Source organism: Schistocerca gregaria, chromosome 4, assembly GCF_023897955.1.
Source record: "Schistocerca gregaria isolate iqSchGreg1 chromosome 4, iqSchGreg1.2, whole genome shotgun sequence".
Taxonomy (NCBI): domain Eukaryota; kingdom Metazoa; phylum Arthropoda; class Insecta; order Orthoptera; family Acrididae; genus Schistocerca; species Schistocerca gregaria.
Window position 1 is genome coordinate 459,823,110 of NC_064923.1, and position 26,236 is coordinate 459,849,345.

Consider the following 26,236-nt stretch of genomic DNA (forward strand, 5'->3'; position numbering starts at 1 on the left):
AGATAGCGGATAACGCTTGGATGGTGGCAGATTACGTCGTGAAAGACATTTGGACAACAAAAGGAAAATTACTGAATGAATCTACCACAACCAACCATCAAGCATTCCAGAATGGACCAGCAAAATCGATGTGTAAGCGTTGCGAAGGGGAAGTGGCTTTTGGCCATGCAAAGAATTTCCCCGGAGGTGCTGATTGTTGTTCGGCACACTCCAAGCAAGAAGAGCACATATTCGTAATCGCGGCAACGATTCCGAAAGAAGTACAGTGCTGACGAGCAAGTTGTCTCGTTCTCACTATACCCCAATGTCCTTGGTGGAGAAGCTGTAAGACAGAGGACTGTAACTAACGTGGTACCACGACCCTGGACTGACCATTATCAGAACGCAACAGTAAAACAACATGTCGTACAAAAAGTCTCTCCTTGTGAGCAAAAAATCGGCGAACCAACGGGTCCCCGATCTGTGACTTCGACAAGGGCCATTGCGTAGCAACAAAACGCAGAACGGGAGCAAGGACAGGGTCGGCAGCTGTGGCTGTAGCTACACGACGAAAATCAATCGGAAACGATTCGACCACGTCATCGGTTTCCGCATCAATGAACATACAAGCAAGTTCAGAGGAATCGAATGCCCTATCCTCAGAAACAGGCAAGCGGGACAACGCACCGGCGTTTCCGTGCTTAGCAGTGGACCGATACAAGATACCGTAGCGGTACTGCGAGAGGAAAATAGACCAACGAATGAATTTCTGCGTTGTACGTGGAGGTACAGGATTGGTCGGATGAAAAAGCGATGTCAAAGGTTTGTGGTCTGTGATTGTGGTAAAGTGACGACCATACAAGACATCATGAAACTTTGTAACACCAAATACGAGAGCCAATGCTTCTTTCTCGATCTGTGAATAATTTCTTTGCGCAGACGAGAGCAATTTGGACGCAAAGGCAATAGAGCGATCGCGCGATTCATCTTTGTGCGCAAGCAGAGCACCGATCCCGAAATCCGATGCGTCCACCATCAACAAAAGGGGCTTCTGGGGATCGAATGGCGTAAGGCAAGTATTGGAAAGCAACGCCGATTTCAACTGGCGAAAGGTGCGTTCGCATTCCGTCGTCCAGACGAACGGAACACCTTTACGGCGTAAGCGATGAAGCGGAGCTGAAATGGAAGAGGCATGCGGCACATATTTATGATAATAGTTGATTTTTCCCACCACACTCTGTAGCTGCTTCAAATTCCCCGGCGATGGCAAGTCTTGTATGGCACGGAGGTGCGTTGGACTGGGATGTATGCCTTGGGCATTGAGTACATGTCCCAGGTATGTCTAGTCCCGACCAAAAACACACATTTGTCCTTCCGCAAGCGAAGACCATTTTGTCGCATTTTGGCATTGACCATTTTGGCCAATCTCAGAACATTATTTCAATAATGTTCTTCTTCCGTCTTTCCGGAGATCACAATATCGTCCAGATAATTTGCTGCAGTAGGGACCGACGCACAAACAGTTTGTAGATATTGCTGAAACAATGCAGGGGCGGATGCACACCCGAATGGCAGTCGTTTGAATCTATACAAACCAAGATGCGTGGTAACCACGAAAACGCGCTGGGATTCTTTGTCCACCGGTATTTGCAAGTACGCATCTGCGAGGTCCAACTTCGAAAAATATTTACCCGGGCACAGTTTGTCAAAAAGATCTTCCGGGCAGGGTAAAGGAAAAGTTGCAATCACTAGTTGTGGATCCACTGTTGCCTTGAAGTCCACACAAAGTCTCAATTTGCCGGAAGGTTTTGGCAAAATTACTAAGGGTGATGCCCAGAGAGAAGCCTGCACACGTTCAATTACACCTTGTGATTCCAAATCGTGTAATGGTTTTGCGGCCTCATCACGCAATGCGTGGGGAACATTGCGCGCTCTGAAAAAATTTCGGTTGCGTGTTTACTTTCAGTCCCAAATGTCCTTTATAGTTCTTAGCGCAACCGAGGTGCAAAAATGTCTGCAAATTCTTCACATAGACGAGAAACACTGTCTGAAGGCACAGTCTGGTTCGCTGATAGGACCTGATTTACTATAGACAAGTTAAACAACTGAAATAAATCGAAACCAAACAAGTTCACTGCAGAAGAAGAACGAAGGACGTAAAATGACACAAGTTTTGTTTGTCCTTTGTATGTTGCAAGATGGCTGCACTGTCCTAACACAGGGATACGTTGCCCTGAATAGCTTGTTAACTGAACATTTGCGGCACGCAACGGAGGTGTGCCCAGCAGTTTGTAAGTGTCTTGATTGATCAGTGAAACTGCAGCTCCGGTATCGAGCTGGAATGGTATCTCTTTGCCGTTAATGTCCAAGTCCACAAAAAGTTTATTGTCCTGCTGAGGACAAGAGCGACTGTCTCGTGCAACGTGAACTGACACTGGTACATAATCACGTGCGACTTGACGGGAGTTCCTGCGATGCCGACGCACACTATTTTTGGGACGAACACAGTCACATTTACAGAGAGTGGCACTGCGCGGAGTGGAATGAACTACATGAATTTCCATTTGCGTAGTTTCGCGAGCCTGAGTATCCTTGGTTCGATTCCGATTCCGACGCGAAGCAAAGGGCCTGGAACGGTTTTGAGCTTCCGATCTGAGCTTTCTCTGGCAAACACTCTGAACATGTCCTTTTTTATTACAATAAAAGCAAATAGCTTGGCGTGTCGGGCAGTTCTCACGCGAATGTCTAGTAGCGCAACGCGGGCATGATTTTATCACTGTATTTGCTTGCCGGCGCGGCACACGTGGCTGGGAGCCTGGCGGCAGCGGCGCGGCCTGCCGCGAGGGTTGTTGACTGCTCCGTGCAGCTCGCCCTGCGGGCCGGTTAACCAGACACACTGCTGGCGAAGTTTCAAATGATTCCTGAGCAAAGTGTCTCCTGCCGATCCAATACGTCCATCACTTGTTGAAGGGAGGGATTTACTAGTTTCAAAATCTGTTCCCTTATACGAACATCAGAAACGTTCTGTGCAATAGCATCACGTACCATAGTATCTGAATAAGGGAGTCCACACAGACACTCAAAAGCACTATCACTAGTGAGGCCTTGCAAGGTTGCAACCCACTCCCGATTAGTTTGACCTGCCGTACGTTTCGTACGAAAGAAGGTATACCATTTGGCAACTACATTGACTGATTTTTTGAAATATGCATCTAATACTGACAAAATTTCTTCGTAGGACAGAGTTGCTACGTCGCGGCGGGGTAATAATTTGACTATCACACGGTGCGTTCGTACCCCGACGGATGAAAGGAGAAAAGGCTGCCGCTCGTTACCTTGAATTCTGTAGGCGGCGAGATGGAATCCAAATTGGCGTGACCACTCCGTCCAGCTTTCCAGTGCAGCATCAAAAGGTCGAAAAGTGGGTGCAACAGCGTGTTGTGGCTGCGTTAGCGGTGGAGCGGCGGCTGCCGCATCGTTTTGCATTGCACGTTGACCCTGGACGAGCTGTCCAAGGGCATCCAGTAAGGCCTGCGTCTGCTGATTCTGTAAGCGATAAAATTCGGACAGTACATCTGGAGATTGTGGCGAAGCCATTACACAAATAAATCAGGACAATATCGATAAGAACGCGGTATGGCCTCGTCGCCAATGTTGTGGTTGGCAGGAGAGCGTACACCGTGTTACTAGAGGAGGCCGAAAGGCACGCGATTTAGCTCACGCAGGCTGGTGTGAGGTCTGGAACAGGACAAGGAAATTAGAATTTAGAAACAACGGACTTAGCTGGTGGAATCCTTAACTTTAATCCATTAAGGATGAACGTCGGTCTTGACGGTACATGATTTACAATATCAATAGTAACTGATAATGGCGCCTTGCTAGGTCGTAGCAAATGACGTAGCTGAAGGCTATGCTAACTATCGTCTCGGCAAATGAGAGCGTATTTTGTCAGTGAACCATCGCTAACAAAGTCGGTTGTACAACTGTGGCGAGTGCTAGGAAGTCTCTCTAGACCTGTCGAGTGGCGGCGTTCGGTCTGAAATTACTGATAGTGGCGACACGCGGGTACGACGTATACTACCGGACCGCGGCCGGTTTAAAGTCTACCACCTAGAAAGTGTGGTGTCTGGCGGTGACACCACAATAAATGTATGTCAACATGAAAATACGTGTTATTACTAATCGAACAGTTTCCTAATATTTCCAGAATTTCTTTGTGGAAACATTCCCAAGGCTGTGGCTAAGCCATTTCTCGGCAATATCCTTTCTTTCAGGAGTGCTAATTCTGCAAGGTTCGCAGGAGAGCTGTAAAGTTTGAAAGGTAGGAGACGAGGTACTGGCAGAAGTACATCTGTGAGGACGGGGCGTGTGTCGTGCTTGGGTAGCTCAGCTGGTAGGGCACTTGCCCGCCAGAGGCAAAGGTCCCGAGTTCGAGTCTCGGTCAGGCACAAAGTTTTAATCTGCTAGGAAGTTTCAGTTTCCTAATAGTTAATCAAGTCGCAGCTATTATCGATTACTGCTTGGCACGTTAGCTCTCTCGCCGCTACATCATTCACGTTACCAACCTCCAAATATTGTTTGACCAATTCTCAGCGAATTTCTTTGACTTTCTAAGAATTTTAGCTGCAGCTCCATATGAAACCTTAGTCCTCTGTGGATGATTTACACGGAACACTACCTCATAACGCTTCGGATATTTTGCACTCATTTTAAACTACAACCTTCAAAACAAAACATTCAGCTCTCACACTGTTTATTTATGCACTGCGCAGAAGCTCACAGAGTACAGATTCGATACCACTACCAGAGATGTCGCTGAGGACGTTATGTTTAAAATTATTGTGTACAATTTCTTGTAGAACTGACTGTACTTTGTTTCTTTTATTCCATCTTGTGTAAATGGGTGGTAACTGTGGCTAGTCGAAGACTTGAAGAAAATAAAATACCAACAGCCGTAATTTTATTTAATAATTTCATTTAGCTTCGAGTTTCGGTGACTCATTCGCACCATCTTCAGGCCCGTAACACGAAACTAGTAAGTCATCTGGTTGCTTGTGCTATTATAGGGACCACTAATCCAACTAGTTTCTCTAGACTTCTGAAAACTTCTCTGTTGACGTGGACTCTTCACACCTCTAACGACAATTACAGCTGTTGGTATCTATTTTCTTCACGTTTGCACTTTGTTGTTGTCAGGGCCTTGGGTAATGAAGTTATATGAGTACCTCCTCATGGACCACAGGTGGCGCTCATTTTCGCGGGACTGAACATCCTCTGCGGCAGCGCCGCGATGGGCGTGAACGCGACGCAGATCTTCCTGTGGAGCGGCAGCTCCATGGACTCGGACATATCCACCATCATCATCAGCTGCATCCAAGTGGTGTCGTCGATGGTAGCGTCGCTGCTGGTCGACCGCGTGGGAAGGCGGCCGCTGCTGCTCATGTCCTTCGTAGGGGCGTCCGTCTTCGTGATCGCCGAGGGCGTCTATTTCTACCTCAGGGAGCACTCTACGACTGACGTCACAGACGCTCTGGGCTGGCTCCCTCTTACCTGCCTCGTCTGCTTCTTCGTGAGTATCAGTGCCTCCCACATGAGTACTTGTTTGCTGTAGTGGCCCAGGATCTCCACAAATAGCGCGTAAAATCTTTATGGCGCTGAATAACTTTCCATCTCATTTATCTGTTAAAACTCTCTGAACAGTCTGCAGCAAAATGAATGAAATTTGGGGGGCGTTCAGTAAGTAATGCAACACACTTTTTTCTCGGCCAATTTCAGTTGAAAAAAATGCGGAATTTGATGTGGAATATTGGCACTTCAACCCGTTAAGTTTCACGAAGTTCAGATAGGTAGCGACGCATTACCTAGAATTCAAAATGGTGTCTGCGACGGAGGTGCGTTCCAAGTAGAAAGCTGTCATTGAGTTTCTTTTGGCGCAAAACCAGAGCATCACAGATGTTCATAGGTGCGTACAGAATGCCTACAGAGACCTGGAAGTGAACAAAAGCACGGTGAATCGTTGTCGAGGCGTCTGTCATCATCACAACAAGGTCGCCAAAACCTGTCCGATACTCGGCGTGCTGGCCAGTTACGCACAGCTGTGACTCCTGCAATGTTGGAACGTGCGGACACTCTCATTCGAAGTGCTCGACGGATCACAGTCAAACATCTCGCTGCTCAATTGGGCATCTCTGTTGGCAGTGCTGATACACTTGTCCGCCAGCTGGGTTCCCCGCCGCCTGACGGAAGTCCGTAAGAAGGAACGAAGGTTCATCTGTGCGGAATTGGTTGCGTATTACGAGGCTAATTGTGAGAATTTTTTTGTCGTACGTCGTAAAAGGAGCTGAATCATGGGTTGATCATCTCGAATCGGAAACAAAACGACGATCCATGGAGTGGCACGACAACACTCTCCTTCGCAGAAAAAGTTCGAAGCCACACCCTCAGCTGGTAAAGCCGTAGCGACGGTCTTGTGGGACTCCGAAAAGGTTATTCTGTCTGATGTCCTCCTTTATCGTGCAACGATGAACTCTGAAGTGTATCGTGCTACTCTCAGGGTATTGAAGAAACGACTTCAGCGAGTTCGTCGCCACAAAAACGCAAATGAACTTCTACAACGCAAGCCGCCACACAGGTCTGCGTACCCTAGGGAGCTGATCTCACAAAACTTCATTGGACGGTTTTTCGTTGGGCATGACGTCTGTCATCATGGCAAAAAGGTCGCGCAAACCTGTCCGCTCTCTCGCGTGACGGACATCCTAACACAGCTGTTACTGCGCAGTGTTGGAACGTGCGGACACTCATTTGAGATTATCGACGGATCACAATCAAACACCTCGCTCCTCAACAGGACGTGTCTGTAAAAAATTTGTAGTGCTGACACATTCGTGCACCGCTTGGGGTAATCAAAGGTGTATGCCCGATGGGTCCTCGCCACCAATCAGAAGACCTTAAAGAGCAACGAAGGACCACCTTTGAGGAATTTCTTGTGCGTTACGAGGCAATTTTTTGTCGAACATCATCACTGGCCGCGAAACATGGGTTCATCACTTCGGACCGGAAACAAAACAGCAATGTATGGAGTGGCGACACGCCACCTCTCCTTCCAAACGGTGGACGAATATGTCAGCACTACAATCTTTTTACAAAGATGTCCAGTTGAGGGAACAGTTTAGAACCGCAACCTCAGCCGTTAAAGTCGGGGCGACGGTCCTCTCGGGCTCTGAAGAGGCTCTTCTGTTTGATGTACTCCTTCGGGATGCAACGATCACATGGAACATCTTCTTTTTCACCATGACAGTGCCCGCCCACAAAGAGGGCTGCAACAATACGACACTTCGGGTTCACTGTTATTATCATCCTTCATAAAGTCACGATTTGGCCGCATCCGATTGTCATCTGTTTCCAAAACACACAGAACGCTTTCGAGGACTTCACTTTGATCGTGATGAAGCGGTGTAAGAAGAGGAGAGGTTGTGTCTCCGTCAAAAAAGTCAAACGTTCTACAGTGACGGTATCAACAAATTGGTCTCTCGTTGAGAGACATGTGCTCGTCACCAGGGTGACCATGTTGAGAAATAAATACGTAAACATGAAGAGTAAAGTTGTAGAATGTAATAAGGTTTTTTTTCATTCAAAGAGCTTGAAGAGTTTTCACGCGAAACGTTTTCAGGCGTTAATTTTCAGTACGCTATCCTACCTAGAAGGAAATACTGTGGGAGTAACAACGAGCAGCCTCCTATTGGGACAGGGATGATAAAGTGGAGAGAGAAGGGGTTGGAGAGACTGACAGGGGGAAGTAGGAGAGAGGGGCAAGGAGGAATGGCCGGAAAAAGGGGCGAGCAGAAATTGGACATAGGAGTAGGAGATCGACAGATAGAGGGAGGAGGAGCAGGTAGACAGAGAAGGAAAAGAGGAAGGAGATGCGCATAGAGAGACTATTTCCACCTGAATGGAAATTAATTACATGTGGTGTTCCTCAAGGTTCCATCTTCGATGCATTGCTTTTTCTTGTGTACACTAATGACCTCCCATCTGTTACATTGCCAGATGCTAAGTTTGTTTTGTTTGATGATACAAACATTGCAATAAGTAACAAGTCAAGTACAGATTTAGGATAGCTGTCAAACAAAGTTTCACTGACATTAATAAGTGGTTTAAAACTAATTCACTGCATCAAACTTTGAGAAGACCCACTATATGCAGCTCAGAACCTGTAGGAGATTTGCTTCCAGCATGTGTATAACATATGAAGACAAGCAAATCGAAGAGGTTGACAGCGTTAAATTTCTGAGATTACAACTTGATAATAAATTCAGTAGAGAAGGTCATACCACAGAACTGCTTAAGCGCCTAAACAAGTCGGTATTTGCAGTGAGAATGATATCAGATGTGGGAGATATAAATACAAAAAACTTTCATACTTTGCTTACCTTTATTCTATTATATCATATGGGATCATATTCTGGGGCAAATTATCGAACTGAGCAAGAGTTTTTTGGTTCAAAAGTGTGTGACAAGAATCATTTGTGGTGTAAATTCAAGAATATCATGAAGAAACCTACCCCAGGAACTTTGTATTTTAACCATTACTTCTCAGTTTATTTATTCCTTAATGAAATTTGTTGCAAATAATACACCTCTATTTCCAACCAATAGATCAATACATAGTATCAATACTAGGAATAATAACAATCTACATAAAGATCTAAAATCGTTTACCTTGGTCCAAAAGAGGGCTCAATATTCAGGAACACACATTTTCAATAAATTGCCAGCAACCATTCTGTTGGGCAGCTCCTTCTACTCTATTGATGAATATCTTAACAGACACTGTTAAGCAGCTTAAGTAAAAATGTATGTTAGATTCCAGTTTTGACAGTTCTCGGTCACAACAGTCAAGATTAGGTATATGTGTATGATAAATTTATTAATAGTGCACTACAGTGCTTTATTCTGACAGCGTGTTAATTTTTTAAATATTAGCTGTTCTAGTTTACTGCATTGTATTCAGCTATTTCGACAATCTCCTGACAAATGATTGGGGTACTAAGTATTACATCCAAATTTTTTATTTTACACTCTCTGACATGTTCCATGCCCACCAAAATCATGTAATTTTTTGTGTCTATGGAACGATAGCTGAATTCTAATCCAATATAATTCAAGGAGGAGGAGATGGACAGTTAGAAGGATGAAGAACAGATAGACATAGAATGGAAGGAGGAAAAAGATGGTCACAGAGACGAGAAGGAGGAGGAGGAGGAGGAGGAGGAGGAGGAGGAGGAAGAGATCGACAAAGATAGAGAACATGGCCTTAGAAGGGGTGTGGTGGAGATAGAGAGGGCTTAGGAGACTGACTTCGATGGGGTTGGAGGAGGTGGACAGAGGGGAAGGAGAAGATGGAGTGACAAGGAGCACATGGAGAGAGAGGGTGGAGGAGATGGTTACAGAGTTGAAATAGGAGATAGACAGAGGAATGAACTAACAGAAGAATGGAATAAATACATGTCTGGACAATGCCTGGCACTTTTAGGTAGTACAATAAAACAAGAGCAACTATTGAAAAAAAAGGTCATCATGAGGCTTAAGTACCTAGAGAAGAATTAAACTAAGATTGGCAGCTCCCATTCTCTGAACAGTGACACTGTATATCTAATAATGTGTTATCATGATGGTTTACCTTGCCATAGGCTCACCATTCAAAATTTGAAAGTAAATCCCTTTACCTTTATCACAGTTTTTTATCAGTTTTCTCAAAACAACAGCTTTTAGGTCCAGTTGGAGACCAATCTGTAATTCAATTATTTCCTAACACATCACTTCATTCACCCAGCATAAACCTGTTTCTACAGCATTTTTACCATCATCAATATATACTATACTATTCATGTGTTGTTGTTGTTGTTGTTGTGGTCTTCAGTCCTGAGACTGGTTTGATGCAGCTCTCCATGCTACTCTATCCTGTGCAGTACCTACTGCAGCCTACATCCTTCTGAATCTGCTTAGTGTATTCATCTCTTGGTCTCCCTTTACGATTTTTATCCTCCACTCTGCCCTCCAATACTAAACTGGTGATCCCTCGATGTCTCAGAACACGTCCTACCAACCGATCCCTTCTTCTTGTCAAGTTCTGCCACAAGCTCCTCTTCTCCCCAATTCTATTCAATACCTCCTCATTAGTTATGTGATTTACCCATCTAAACTTCAGCGATCTTCTGTAGCACCACATTTCGAAAGCTTCTATTCTCTTCTAGTCCAAACTATTTATCGTCCACGTATCACTTTCAGAAATGACTTCCTGACATTTAAATCTATACTCGATGTTAACAAATTTTTCCTCTTCAGAAACGCTTTCCTTGCCATTGCCAGTCTACATTTGATATTCTCTCTACTTCGACCATCATCAGTTATTTTGCTCCCCAAATAACAAAACTCTTTTACTGCTTTAAGTGTCTCATTTCCTAATCTAGTTCCCTCAGCATCACCCAAGTTAATTAGACTACATTCCATTATCCTCGTTTTGCTTTTGTTGATGTTCATCTTATACCCTCCTTTCATGACACTGTCCATTCCATTCAGATGCTCTTCCAAGTCCTTTGCTGTCTCTGATAGAATTACTATGTCATCGGTGAACCTGAAAGTTTTTATTTCTTCTCCATGGATATTAATATCTACTACGAACTTTTCTTTTGTTTCCTTTACTGCTTGCTCAATATAAAGATTGAATAACATTGGGGATAGGCTACACCCCTGTCTCACTCCCTTCCCAACCACTGCTTCCCTTTCATACCCCCAACTCTTATAACTGCCATCTGGTTTCTGTACAAATTGTAAATAGCCTTTCGCTCCCTGTACCTTACCCATGCCACCTTCAGAATTTGAAAGAGAGTATTCCAATCAACATTGTCGAAAGCTTTCTCTAAGTCTACAAATGCTAGAACAGTAGGTTTGCCTTTCCTTAATCTTTCTTCTAAAATAAGTCGTAGGGTCAGTATTGCCTCACGTGTTCCAACATTTCTATGGAATCCAAACTGATCTTCCCTGAGGTCGGCTTCCTAAGTTTCTCCATTCGTCTGTAAAGAATTCGCGTTAGTATTTTGCAGCTGTGACTTATTAAACTGATAGTTCGGTAATATTAACATCTGTAAGTACCTGCTTTCTTTGAGATTGGAATTGTTATATTCTTCTTGAATTCTGAGGGTATCTCACCTGTGTCATACATCTTGCTCACCAGCTGGTAGTTTTTTGTCGGGGCTGGCTCTCCCAAGGTTATCAGAAGTTTTAATGGAGTGTTGCCTACTCTGGGGCCTTGTTTTGACACAGGTTTTTCAGTGCTCTGTCAAACTCTTCACGCAGTATCATATCTCCCATTTCATCTTCTTCTACCTCCTCTTCTGTTTCCATAATATTGTTCTGAAGTACATCGCCCTTGTATAGACCCTCTATACACTCCTTCCACCTTTCTGCATTCCCTTCTTTGCTTAGAACTGGGTTTCCATCGGAGCTCTTGATATTCATGCAAGTGGTTCTTTTTTCTCCAAAGGTCTCTTTAATTTTCCTGTAGGCAATATCTATCTTACCCCTAGTGATATAAGCCTCTACACCCTTACATTTGTCCTCTAGCCATCCCTGCTTAGCCATTTTCCTCTTCCTGCCGATATCATTTTTAAGACGTTTATATTCTTTTTTTCCTGCTTCATTTACTGCATTTTTATATTTTCTCCTTTCATCAATGAAATTCAATATTTCTTCTGTTACCCAATGGTTTCTACTAGCCCTCGCCTTTTGCCTATTTGATTCTCTGCTAGCTTCAATATTTCATCCCTCAAAGCTACCCATTCTTCGTCTACTGTATTTCTTTCCCCCATCCCTGTCAATTTTTCCGTTATTCCCTCCCTGATACTCTATACAACCTCTGGTTTAGTCAGTTTATCCCGGTCCCATCTCCTTAAATTCCCACCTTTTTGCAATTTCTTCAGTTTTAATAGATTGTGCTCAGAGTCCACATCTGCCCCTGGAAATGTCTTACAATTTAAAACGTGGTTACTAAATCTCTGTCTTACCATTATATAAGCTATCTGATATCTTTTAGTATCCCCAGGGCTCCATACAACCTTCTTTCACGATTCTTGAGCCAAGTGTTAGCTATTATTAAGTAATGCTGTGCGCAAAATTCTACAAGGCGGCTTCCTCTTTCATTTCTTAGCCCCAATCCATATTCACCTACTATGTTTCCTTCTTTCCCTTTTCCTACTCTCGAATTCCAATCACCCATGACTGTTAAATTTTCGTCTCCCTTCACTACCTGAATAATTTCTTTTATCTCATCGTACATTTCGTCAATTTCTTCGTCATCTGCAGAGCTAGTTGGCATATAAACTTGTACGACTGTAGTAGGCGTGAGTTTCATATCTATCTTGGCCACAATAATACGTTCACTATGCTGTTTGTAGTAGCTTACCTGTACTCCTATTTTTTATTCATTATTAAACCTATTCCTGCATTACCCCTATTTGATTATAACCCAGTATTCACCTGACCAAAAGTTTTGTTCCCCCTGCCACCGAACTTCACTAATTACCACTATATCTAACTTTAACCTATCCATTTCCCTTTTCAAATTTTATAGCCTACCTGCCCGATTAAGGGATCTGACATTCCACGCTCCGATCCGTAGAACGCCAGTTTTCTTTCTCCTGATAACAATGTCCTCTTGTGTAGTCCCTACCTGGAGATCTGAATGGGGGACTATTTTACCTCTGAAATATTTTACCCAAGAGCACGCCAACATCATTTAATCATACAGTAGAGCTGTAGTTTCCCCTTGCTCTCTGCTGTTCGCTGTACCAGAACAGCAAGGCCATTTTGGTTAGTGTTACAAGGCTAGATCAGTCAATCATCCGGACTGATGCCCACGCAACTACTGAAAAGGCTGTTGCCCCTCTTCAGGAACCACACGTTTGTCTGGCCTCTCAACAGATACCCCTCCATTGTAATTGCACCTATGGTACAGCTATCTGTATAATTGAGCCACGCAAGCCTCCCCACCAACGGCAAGGTCCTTGGTTCATGGGGGGGGGGGGGCATACTATCCATTTCAAAGTATAAAATGGATTCTCCTAGCTTACCTAACATATCGTATAACCTAAGTCTTGCATTTAATATAGTGACTACAGCAATAAAAATATTTTCAGCAGTGGTATTTTCTACATGACAATCCTTGAAATTGTACTTAATCTGCACCTTATTCTTATTAATGAAATTTATAATTACATTATCTAATTAATCATCCAATGATATCTCATAAAATTGTAATAGGTCAGTAACACACTCAGTTTTAGTCATATTTTGACGTTGTCCTAATTTTTCCATTACGAATTCAGACATATGTTAGCAACATCAGATTTTCCTGGTTTTTCTTGTATTCTGTTAGGATATAATTCAGTATTCAGTTTTTCTTTCACTGTTTTATATTGAAAAATCATGAGGCCTGGGTTCTAATTGTACTTCCATAAAGTCGTTTAAATAATTGTTAAACAAAACATAACTTTTATTACCAAAATCTCACACTTCATTGTTACAAAATTATGTATCCTTTTTCCACGGATTTCTTGCGTCATTAGTTGTTGAAGCTCCAATAAAACTTGTTGTGTCATCATTGTGGATACATTTATTTATTTTTTCTTCTGTACATTTGATACATAAAGGAAACAACAGTTTTTCATTTTTATTGAACTTTATCTGTACTGCCAAAACCGCATGACCCAGTCTGCTAGGTGTTGATACTTTGCATTTCATAAATCCATCCATTTCTTAGAATAACATCTTGGGCTCTATATTTTTATTGAATGTCATTCAGGATAATAATCATAGTGCTGTACAGTTTCATAGACACTACACACTTTGATATAGTTTTCGCACTAACACCATCTGCTTTAGCTCTTAATTTTATCATATTAGTATGATAACCATAAAAGCATCTCTTAGATTCAAAGACTCCACAATGTCAGCTAACTATTTTCATTTATTAAGTCCTTCATACTCTGCTGAATAAATACAATTACGTTCCCACATCGCCACTAAATTATATCCAAAATTTTGTATCTCACTACTTGTTGCTAAAGTCTTTTGATTTATGTCATCCATAGTCCCTTGAGTGTTCATTCTTGGTTTTTAAAATATTTTCGCAACCATGCAAAAACAGCCGTGATATTGTTAAATGGTACTGTTTTTTTATCAAAATCATCTACTTTTGCTCCAACTACACTTAACTTCGCCACCACTAAGAGCATGTTGAATATTATTATTGTTTAACCTATTTAACAAAGTTTTAGGTTATTGACAATGTTTTTCTTTTTGTTCTTCACCCAATACAGCAATTCTTTCACCAGGCAAATATTTAGATCTGTATATAGCTACGTAAATCCCAGCAAATGTTAAATAACAGAAAGGATCGAAATTGGCTATATATAGAAACTGTTTTCTTATTTCTAAACAACTGCATTCATTAATTTATTTCCTCATATCGAATACACAATTGTCTTTAACCTTCTGACTGTGCAGTCTGAGATGTATTTATCTGTCTTTTGGTTTCATAGTGCCAACTCAGTATTCGATGCCAGGAACTGGTCCCACGTAATTTACATTTTCTTGCACATTGAAAAAATGTGGCAAGTAATCTTTCTCTAATTGTATAAAAACAAAAATTTTGGGAAGCTGCTAAGAGGGTGTTCTATCTATAATTTTTAGAGCTAATTGCTTTATCTCTAATTACATCAGTTTAGTTCCTGTGTAGAAAGTAGACGTTTTATTGTATTTTCAGCACAACACTTGGAAACGAATTATGAATCATAACCTTTAGGATAATGAGCTATGAATGTGTAATTCCTGTTTTCTTCAGATCTCATCCACATACAGAAAGAGTATCGCCATTAAAATTGTAGGATAGTATGAGATTTGGAAGATTTATACCAATCTCTTGTTGACCTTCATAATCGAACCAAATGTACCTCTCAGTATAGGTACAAGAAATTCTCATTGGTATTCTTTTTTTTTTACAGAGTGTAAACTGTTTCCCTGTAACTATTTTATAGCATTCCCAGCACTGGAAAACATAATATTTCATATGTTCTCCATTATATAAGAACCGTCTTTACTATTATTTTGGTAACCTTTGTCTACAAATTCTTCACCAAACTTTCTTTCTCATATACCACCTTTTTGCAATCCATATTCCACCTTCCATGCATCTTGATGCCTTATCCATTCTGTCCCAACCGAATTTCCATCAGTTCTCGCTCCCCAACGATGAAACCTGCCCTGAGCAACATCACTTCTTCCACCCTAGTCACTACCTCACCCCATCTCTCCATTTTCCTCTCACCCTCTTTGCCTCACTGTTCTGCAGGATCTCATAGTCATAAACATCGTTCCTCACCTACTTTATCTCTTCATTGATTTGTCCTCGGTGTCGGCGTACTGGCTGCTACACTGGCTGAAAAATGGGTTGAGGAAGTACACCAACTATCTACTGTAAATGGTGTAGCCGACAGATGCACACTTACGTTTCACAGTCTTTTACTTTCACTTTTCACAGCCCACCAATATTACACAGTTATATGGTCAGTGCACTATTGTTTAACTTTCGATAAGCCTCATTAATAGATTTCAGGAGAACATCCACATACTGCTACAGTAGTTTACTATAGAACATCTACAAGCAGTAGAAACCTAACAACAAAGTTCACATTTCTTGAAGAATAAAAAGGTACATTTTACAAATTGGCCTAATTTTTTAACACTTATTCCACAGTTAAGTTGAAGCATTGTTGTTGTTCTAACGAACACAGGGTTCTCGTCTGAAACTCGGCCATAGACTGACTGTTTCATGACCAAAAATTGGGCTCTTATATATTCTCACAATAATAGGTGCTGAAACTACACATCGTTCGAAATTTGATTTACAGAAATTACAATTGAAACCACACTCATTAAATTAACTAAATACATCGAAAAATTGGTTCTTTTTAACAGTTTCTTCTACTGCAATGGTTAAGCCGAATTATTTGTTTAAATCATTAAATTAACAAATATTGTTTCGCAAACAATACTTTTGACAAAATGTTAAATTACTTTGGAATTAAGTAAGGGCTTACTTTGCTAACATGTTCTCAAAGAGAGCCAAATAGATACTTTAAGATTACTAGTAGTTGTCCCTCCAAATGTTTATAATTAGTACGGAATTTACATTTGTTTATACATCAACAATAGAATTTAAGTTACGAAACAATTACTGATTTCACCCTATAATGAAAGTATTAACTATGAATAATCGAAATAAGTTAGAAAATCAATAGCATAACTAAAACTAAGCGCAAAATTAGATCTGGAATTATATTCCTTAAAACTGAGGACGAACCTTTCTCTTTCATGAAAATGCAGATGATATTCACATATGTTAATGGTAATCAGTTAAAACTGAAAAAAAAACTTATTTAAGGAGGCAGGTGGCAAAACAAGAGGGGAAGTAAAATTTTCCCAGCTTGCTTCGTCACACGATCCATCATGATCATGATCATTTCAATTCACCTTCAGCATTAGCACTACATCATATCACCATTAACATTATCAACAGCTATTTAATTCTTATATATAACCTTGTAAAAAGATTTAAAATCGTAAATGTACTCCACCATTGCGTTGTTCTAAAAGAATCGTTATCATTTGTTTTTCTCATTTCTTAAATTTGTTTAACATTTTGCTAAAGAGCGATTTTATACGCTGCCAATCTACCCTTTCGAGGGGAGTTGAAATAGCAACAGCATAAAATGTCAAATGTCAAGGTTCTCCACGGTCAATATGTTGTCCTTCAAGAAGTGTTACTCGACACTACATGGGCAAAACATTATTTGCTCTGGGTATTAGAGACCATAAGGATTTACCAAGTGGTCAGCAAGTGAACATTTCGGTCTTTGTTCACATGTCAGATTCACCTGTAAAAACGTTACCAGTATTTAATCAACTTGAAACCAAGATAGTAAAATTTGTATGAAACGGGAAAGAATGTTAATTAGGAATTAACTGCCTAATAAACAAGAGAAATCACATTAAACTCACTGTAACTGTGACTGAGAGAATAAATTACAACGGTAAGAACCATCGTGGAGACAATACCGGCAGATGTCACTAGATCGCGGAACCAACAATAGGTCGAGAGTTAGACTGTATTGTGCTTGCGATGTTTTATTTATTTCTTAGTTACTAATTTTACACATGACCCGCATCCTAGAAGACACTACAGTCCACGATTCACAGTTAATTTAGTTATTTATATCCATAGTACATACATTACCGGAAAACAGATCGTGGACATATGACGTACAGAAGCCACTAAATCGCGGGACTGTCGAGAGCTCAAGCAAAGGCCGATAATTTCCAGGGCTGTGTCGTACACTGTTCTAGCAGGTCGAGTCATACCGAAGCACAGCACTTGTTTTGAAACGATGTCATTCAGAATAAAATTCAAGATCTATTGACACCTGCGTCCTCCATCGTCATCAAGAGCTATATCGACTGTCGAGATTAAGCGTATTGGTTAGTTAAAACTAGGGGACCTCCACAGGACGATCTTTGGAATTTTATGAAGAGATTTCGGTGGTTCTTAGTCTAATTACGTGATGGAGATAGGGAGACAGAATTAGTATTTAAATAAAATCCGGTAGATTTTCTCTGGGTTATATGATAGGTACATGGTAACCCTAAGAGTTGTGTAATGAAACTCTGTTCTGAAAGTTTGTTGCTTTTTCAAGTCTGTGTCGGTGGCCATTCACCACACGCCATACAAGTTGGCCAGAAGCATGGTTTTAGTGCGTCAGTATTGAAGAGCGGGTACAACTGGTAAAACAGGCAACAGCCCTTATTGGCACCTCTGATTATGTCCGACCTCCAAGTGAAACTCGTGTCTATGATAAGACCAAGGTATTTGACTATGTCACAGCAAGTCAAGTCAGTGCCACCCGCTGTCGAAGGTGTGTTTCTTTCTTTATAGTTATATCAATTGCTCACAAAGGGGCCGCCTGGCAACGGAAAAAAAAATCACTTTTCGTACAAAACCTACATAGATTTAAAAATGTTTTACAATACATGAAAACCGCTGACGATAAATGATGTTTGTTTAAAACATGTTGGTGGACAATATCTATGATTTTTAAAACATTTTAAAAGCTTTCATGTTACCGTTAAAATATAGTCTCCGATGATGATGTGAATTATAATCTGCTATAGTGATGCTGTTGGCACATGAAAACGAAAATGGTCAGGATGAAGGTCGAATGACGAGTGACTATGGAACATTGAGGAACCGCAGATAACGACTAAAGGTCAGAGAGGTGTAGGAAGAAGCGGTGGTTTGGGGGGGGGGGGAGGGGAAGAAAATGGAAGGATGGTTAGCGTTGTGTGACTAGGATCTCAGGACGGGTTTCATTCGTGGGGAGTTGGAGTTGATTGAAATTTTAGCGGGAGAAGACTAATATTGCATGAAAGTTGATGGAAGATGGGATATTGTTGTAGTGGCGTTACATGGATTGGTTTTTAGTGAGTGGGACTTTGGGTGCCGGAACTGCCTTTTGCTATTAATGTGTTGAATACGAAGGTGCTCTAGGAAGAGAAGAAGATGTGGGAAGAGGCTGATTTGGTATAGGATACTAGCTGGGTACGGAAGTTGGGTATGGAAGGCGAGGTAGAGTGCTTGTCTATTCAGGATTCCGAGGGACTTGTAAAATTTAGGGGAGGCAGACGTCCATACGACGTTGGCGTAAGTGAGGGTTTGTTATTTATATATAATTATTTATTTATTGCTTATTTAGCCTGATCAAATCATGACTGAAGGTCATCTCGTGCACCTGACCAGAAACAACACATACCAGAGATTTCACAAAGAAGTTCACAGCAATATTAGTCATAATAATATTAACAATTATAATGGTAATAACATTAATAGTTGACACTAATAAAATAATAATAATAATAATGATCATAATAATAAAAGAGAATGACATAAGGATTTAAATAAATTATTTTAGTACATTTGAATATGATTAGAGTTAACAGGAGTGAAAAGAATGTTGGTGAAGAAGAAGACGACAGTGACAGTAGAAGATAAGAAACAATGAAATAAAAATAGACAACTGTTGACAAGAGGGGGGGGGGGGGGATTTTGCGAGACTAATCGCGGATCTGAGTGTAGGATAGATGGCTATTGTAATAGAATGTGGGCCATTAGCTGTCTTTTGAAGCTCGGAAGGGATTTGATATCTCTGATATTCTGTGGAAGATATAGTCGGGGTTCCTGATATTGATAATGATTTAGAGAGTTTGACAGTGTTATGTGCTGGTAAGAGAGTATTTTACTGTGGTGGGGGCGGGTGTTTCTGCAGTGTTGTTCAGATAGTAGTGTAAAAGATGACGATACATTAGAGGGAGTGGAGTGATTGTGACGACGATCGAGCAAGCATGGGGTATAATAGTTGTACGCTTCTTGGCACGTAACCATGATAATTGTTTGCTGGCAGGAGTGATATGGTCTAGAATGAGAATGTCACAAATGTATCGTGCACAAGCATTCGTCGCCCGTTCCAACCTGCATGTGATTTCGTGTGAAAGTCCTTGGAGAATAGCATCACCATAGTCGAGTATATGAAGTGACTCTACAAGTTTCTTATTAAGCTCGAAAGAAAAAACTTTTTTATGTTTCTGTAGTAAGTGGAGTGATGCTGACACCTTCTTACAGACTGCAATTGTGTGTTCAGTCCAGTCTACGTGATGATCCGGAATTATTCCGAACTTCTTTTCAGAAGAAAGAAAAGTTATTTCTGTGCCGTTTTGATTGATGGTGGAAGAGATTCTTTGCACTGAAGGGTAACAAGTCTTTTATGGACGACTAAAATTAGATGGGTTAAGTTTCAGTCCTATTTTCTAAGGCCAGTTTGACAAGGCAAATAAGTTAGTATTTACATGCTGGATGGGTGTGCACAAGTTTGTTGGGGTTGCACTTAGATGCAGCTGGAGAACGCCATTAACATAAAATGAGAATAGTTGCGGTACCAGTACTGATCCTTGAGAGGTTTTTGATACTACACTCATCCACTGTGACCTTTTTGTTCCAATCATTACACGTTGCTAGCGCAATGTAAGGTATGAGTGGAACCATTCTACAGCACTTGAAGGAAAGTTTAGGCTTTTGAGCTTAGCAAGTAAAATGTCAAACGTGAAATCTGAAAAGCACATAATAGTCGCCTGCTGTTTGTCCATGGTTTGTTTTTAATCATCAGTCACTTATATAAGAGTAGTCGTCGTGTTGCTATTGACCTCCACATGCGGCCTATTAATAGTTTTACTCGGTTTCTGGCTTTGTGCTGGATGTTGAGGAGGTGTGAATTCCATGTTAGTTTTGTGTCAAAGCACAGTCATAAGTACTTTTCAGCGTTAGTAGGAAGTGTGAGTTGGTTGTGGATGCCGAGGCTGGCACACTGGTCCGCTTATTTATGTACAGCAGCAGCGTATGTAAGCATCCAGAGGAAGGCTGCAGTGACACATGATGGGAAGGCTGGTTGGGCAGCTTTCGGCAGTTGTGGTCCACAGAGGGACTTAGTGACGACAGGTGGCGTGAGGGACTGGCGCTACGTTTGGAACTGACGTTCCTGCCTCTCTTCTTTTCTTCCGCTCGTTGTCCAGTGCCTTGATGTGTACCCCTAATCTTTTTGTTTTGTTCGAAATGGCGCGGCTTGAAAACTGAGCAGATATTATGCACGAACAACATGTCACTAATGAAAACTGTAACTGTATTTTAATAAATCCCTTGTACTACAAGTAAGGCACTATTATAGGGTGGGGTGAATGAGGGTACAGCAACTGCCATAAGAACTTCACCTATTAATAAGCTTACAGCACACTTATTACGAAGGTGTTCAATAAGTACCAAAACATTTTTTTTCTGGAAGAAGGTTGGTTTCACACAGGATTCCAATATAGCATATTAATCCCCTTCTTTTAACTGCAAAACCTTATTTTTCAACAAAATCTCCTTTCAATGAAACGGCCTTACACCAGCTAGCTGGGAAGGCGTGTATGGCTGCATGGTTCCATTCTACTCGTCGACGACGACGGCAACGTTTTGCCGCATCAGTAACCTCCCCATCATCCATGTACTGCTTTCCACAGAACGTATCCTTCACCGACCAGATAGGTGGAAGTCGGAAGGTGTGAGATCCGAGCTATGGGGTGGATATGAAAGGACGGTTCAATGAAATTTTGTGAGCTCCTCTCGGGTGTACAGACTTGCGTGAGGCCTTGCGTTATCATGGAGAAGGAGAAGTTCATTTGCATTTTTGTGGCGGTGAACGTGCTGAAGTCGTTTCTTCAATTTCCTGAGGGTAGCACGACACACTTCTGAGTTGATCATTGTGCCATGAGGGAAGACGTAAAACAGAGTAACCCCTTCACAGTCCCAGAAGATCGTCGCTGACTTCATTACTTTGCTGACTGAGGGTGCGACTTTGAACTTTTTCTTCGAGGAAAGGTGTTGTGGCGCCACTCCATGGTTTGCCATTTTGTTTCCCTTTCGAAGTCATGAACGCATATTTGACCGCCTGTGACGATATTCGACAAGAAACTGTCGCGATCAACCTCGTAGAATGCAAGCATTTCCGCACAGATGGTCCTATGTTGCCCTTTTGGTCTTCGGTTATAGGTAGGCTGTTTAGGTTTTTATGTTGGTAACGCCACGTAGCGCTCTGTGTGAAAATCACTTGCTCTGCTTTGTGCAGTCTGTGGCTGGTTGGCATTGTTGGAATAGTCGCTACTGTAGTGTTGGGCAGTTGGATGTGAACAGCGCGTACCGTTGCGCAGTTGGAGTTAAGCCGCCAGTAGTGGTGGATGTGGGGAGAGAGATGGCAGAATTTTGAGAGTGGACGATCTTGGACGTGTGTCCATCAGAGACAGTAAATTTGTAAGACTGGATGCCTTGAACTGCTATATATATTATGATTTTTGAACACTATTAAGGTAAATACATTGCTTGTTCTCTATCAAAATCTTTCATTTGCTAACTATGCCTATCAGTAGTTAGTGCCTTCAGTAGTTACAATGTTTTATTTAGCTGCCAGTATTGGGGCTCGTTGTATTGCAGGAGTTCGAGTAACGAAGATTTTTGTGAGGTAAGTGATTCATGAAAGGTATAGGTTATTGTTAGTCAGGGCCATTCTTTTGTAGGGATTATTGAAAGTCAGATTGCGTTGCGCTAAAAATGTTGTGTGTCAGTTTAGCGTTGATCAAAATAAGTAAAGACAGAAACGTCTGAGTACGTTCAGTTCTGCTCAGCTGTTTGAAAATCAAATAACCTAAGAGGTTTTCCAGCACTGTCATTTTTAAATTTTTCTACTGGGATGTTTCACTGTTAGGCGGGCACCTTTAATTACACTAACTGATGGACGAGTAGGCCAGCACTACTAACAGAGACGTTCAGTTGAGCAGCAAGGTGTTTGATTGTAATCCGTTTGCCACCTCGAATGAGAGCGGCCTCACTTTCCAATATTGCAGGAATCACAAATTCAAATGGCTCGGAGCACTATGGGACTTAACATCTGAGGTCATCAATCCCCTAAAATTTAGAACTACTTAAAGCTAACTAACCTAAGGATATCACACACATCCATGCGCGAGGCAGAATTCGTACTTGTGACAGTGGCGGTCGCGCGCTTCCAGACTGAAGCGCCTAGAACCGCTCGGCCACAGCGGCCGGCGCAGGAATTACAGCTGTGTGCGGCCGGCACTCGGGAGATGGGACAGATTTCCACGCTTAATGACTCACCGTGCTTTCCTTCACTGCCGGGTCTCCGTAGACTCACTTCAAGGCCTATGAATATCTGCTATGCTCTGGTTTTCCGCCAGAAGAAAGTGAAAGCTCTCTGATTGGAATGTATCTCCGTTACAGACACTATTTTGAAGGCTATGTATAGCATCGCCACCTATCGGAAATTCATGAAACTGTAGAGGCTAAAGCGGAAATGTTGTGGAATATTCCTGTTTCAGCCCCCACAATAAATTCCGCAGTTTTCAACCAAAACTGGTCTAGGAAAAAGTGTTCCATTTATTATTGAACGCCCCTCGTAGAATAAACCTGAATATGTTAGCTGTCTAAAACCTCAACGTCTGTTGTGTTATGCAGGTCACCTACAACCTGGGCGCCAACGCGCTCACTTGGACCGTGGTGAACGAGTTGGTGCCTTCCTCTATTCGTGGTCTCGCCAACTCGGCGGTGGCCGTCTGGACGGCACTGCTCACCTTCGCCTGCATCAAACTCTTCCAGGTGGTCTCTTCTGCCCTCGGAACGTACGTTCCGTTCTGGTTCTTCGGAGCGTGCGCCATTGGGGACTTCGTGTTCACTTTCTTCTTAATTCCCGAGACGAAAGGCCGCACGCTGGAAGAAATCAACGCCGAGATGAGGGGCCAAAGCTATGGGGAGTGTAACGACTGATGGGGAGAAGCCTGGCGCCTGATGTGTATCCTGTAGGCAGTCTTTTACGAGATCGTGTTCGTTGATTTTCTGCAGGACCCAGTCCACCCCGTTAGGAGGCAGCTGATTCTCTTGTCGAAGTGGATTAAGCATGCTTCTTTTAAGAGGAAAGAGACTAACGTGAGTGACTAGATATACTGTTTCGGACGGGGACGCAATAATGTCTTTCCTGACTACCTCGAACAGTGCTTGCGTTGTGGATTTCATTGGACATCAAGCTCGAAATAAGTTAGTCAGTTGGACATAGCAGTTCAACTCTAGAGGACAACAAGCTACTGACAATATGTACTCATACTACACGATCTGATTAATGATACAACAGTGAAGTTTGAAGAACAAATTGCATACTGTTTAAAACAGGAATCATTCGTCTCTGTGTGACAACAAACAAATATGTTTTCGTTTTATAAACTTGTTCGTTTTAATTTCAGGTAATCTAATGTCTATCTCTGTATTGTTTTGTATGTAGATCTGTAAACTGTTGTTATAAATAAAACATGTGCTTCATGAAGTGAAAAATTTATGCTTTCGAAACAGAGTATGAAATAACATTGGATGTAATGAATGTGACGTTATAGGGAAAGAAAAGAATGTTTAACTATTGGTATTCTTGTAAGTGTTCACACAGAAAGAAAACGCCACCAATTTGGCAGTAGTGGTGCAGATGGTGGTGTTTATTCACTAAAATATATTGCAGAACAGTGACCAAATGTCTGAGAGACATGAAATATCCGAAAACTGAGACATGATAGCGAAGAATGCCTTCGGATAAACCAGAACTTTACCTATGATGAGAGAGGACTGTTAGAAAATAGTATGACTGGCTGCAGAACTGTGTTCAGAATAATAGTCGTGGGATCGCTATTAATAGCTAGATAATGCACACAACTAAAATTATTTATCGTAAGATTATGCTTTCACTTCAAAGTTAGAATATATTTTGTAATCCAGTAACGTTAGTAAAAACTAAATGTTTTCCAACAATTATGTTAGAACGGATCAACGGATCACATCTTTAAGCTGTTCGTCAATTCTTAAAAAAACTGAATGCACTGACTTGTTCACCAAAATACTAATAGAGTAAAGTGGGGCAAGATTGCGCACTCAAAGTGTAAATAGCGATATACTGAATGAAACGTCACAAATTACAGTTATATTTTAACTGGCAATTCATCTGAATTTTGCCTGTTATATGACAGAGTCCGAAAGTCATAGAAACAGTTTAAACTGTAATTCGCACGCAGTAAAAAAAAAGTAATGCAAATGCGCAGTCTTACCCGAGTGTGGGATAAGAGTGCGTTTGTAGTGGGGTAAATTTGCGCATTATTATCAAATGAGAAAAACATATGTGTCATTTAGTTCTTCGTATGTTATTTAATTTATAGAGTACATAAACTAATATACCTTGTTTCTCAGCATTTAACAGTTACTGTTTATACAATATTTGACCTAATGAACAAATCTGGGCCTGTCAACAAAAACATGCAAAATTATTTCTGTCGGACGAAAATATTTTTAACAGAGATTACAAATGAAGTGTCCAGAACCTTCATAACAAGAGCAGGATTCATGCCACCACTCCTCGCACTTGAGACACTGAATCCAGTCTTCTGTTGGTGGATTGTTGTGTTTTTCAGTACAGCCTGGACAGTGAAAAGTTTGAAAATTTTCCCTAGACGTATTTAGGTTTTTCTTTGCTTTTTTTTTGTTTGCTTGATCGGAATCAAACAGTTTCCTCTTTGGTTTCTTTATTTCTAGTTCTGTTGATTGGTATTCCAGTTTCTTCTTGAATGGGGACTCAGATACTATTTCTGACTTCTTTCCTTTCTTCTGTTGTTTTTGGCAATCTTTCCTTCTTGGCAAAGGAATTATTTGTTTTGGGAAACGCAGGTACTTGGTCCTGGTAGTGGTTCATTTGTAGATGTCTCTGAACTTTGGCTCTGGAGAGATCCAGTTTCAACTGCGTATGCATCATTATATTTGTCACATTGGTCTGTAACAGTCAAAGGCAGGAAATCTTCCTCGGTGAATATGTGACGATCGACTGGATAAATGCCACATATCTTGAAGCCGGCCTGAGTGGCCGTGCGGTTCTAGGCGCTACAGTCCGGAACCGAGCGACAGTAACTACAGTCCGGAACCGAGCGACAGTAACGGTCGCAGGTTCTAATCCTGCCTCGGGCATGGATGTGTGTGATGTCCTTAGGTTAGTTAGCTTTAATTAGTTCTAAGTTCCAGGTGACTGATGGCCTCAGAAGTTAAGTCGCATAGTGCTCAGAGCCATTTGAACCATTTGAACATATCTTGAACGCCTTTGTTGCCTTTGTCATTGTCGCCGTCCTTTGATAAGATTTCCAAACATTTCAGCAATACATTCTTGCGTAATTACACATCCAGGATGGTTAATGAGCCACTAGTCGCATTCCCGTGAATAAAAGTCCTTCGGTGGCTTCAAAACGCAGCGATCCAGTGGCTGCATTTTGTGGCTACTCTGTGGAGGAATGGTAAGCACGTGACTGTTATGGTCCCTGCAGTAAATAACGGCGTTCAGACTCAAATGTGACAAGTGATTATCCTAAATTAACATGACTGGATTATGTTCTGTTGGCTGTGTATGTTTTTCAAAATGTTGTAGCCATGTGAGATACAAATCTGAGTTGATGTATCCAGTGTCCGAACACATCATTA

The 26,236-nt window shown here is 41.6% G+C and overlaps 1 protein-coding gene across 1 annotated transcript in view; it reads left to right on the forward strand.

Annotated features, from left to right (window-relative positions):
- The window catches only part of LOC126267192 (facilitated trehalose transporter Tret1-2 homolog), an 82,970-nt gene extending 58,914 nt beyond the window's left edge, over positions 1-24,056 (forward strand). The window contains exons 4-5 of the mRNA XM_049972160.1: positions 5,222-5,548; positions 23,201-24,056. Coding sequence (XP_049828117.1) covers positions 5,222-5,548; positions 23,201-23,509 — 636 coding nt within the window. The 3' untranslated portion in view covers positions 23,510-24,056. The remainder of the gene's footprint in view (positions 1-5,221; positions 5,549-23,200) is intronic.
- The last annotated feature ends 2,180 nt before the right edge of the window (positions 24,057-26,236 follow it).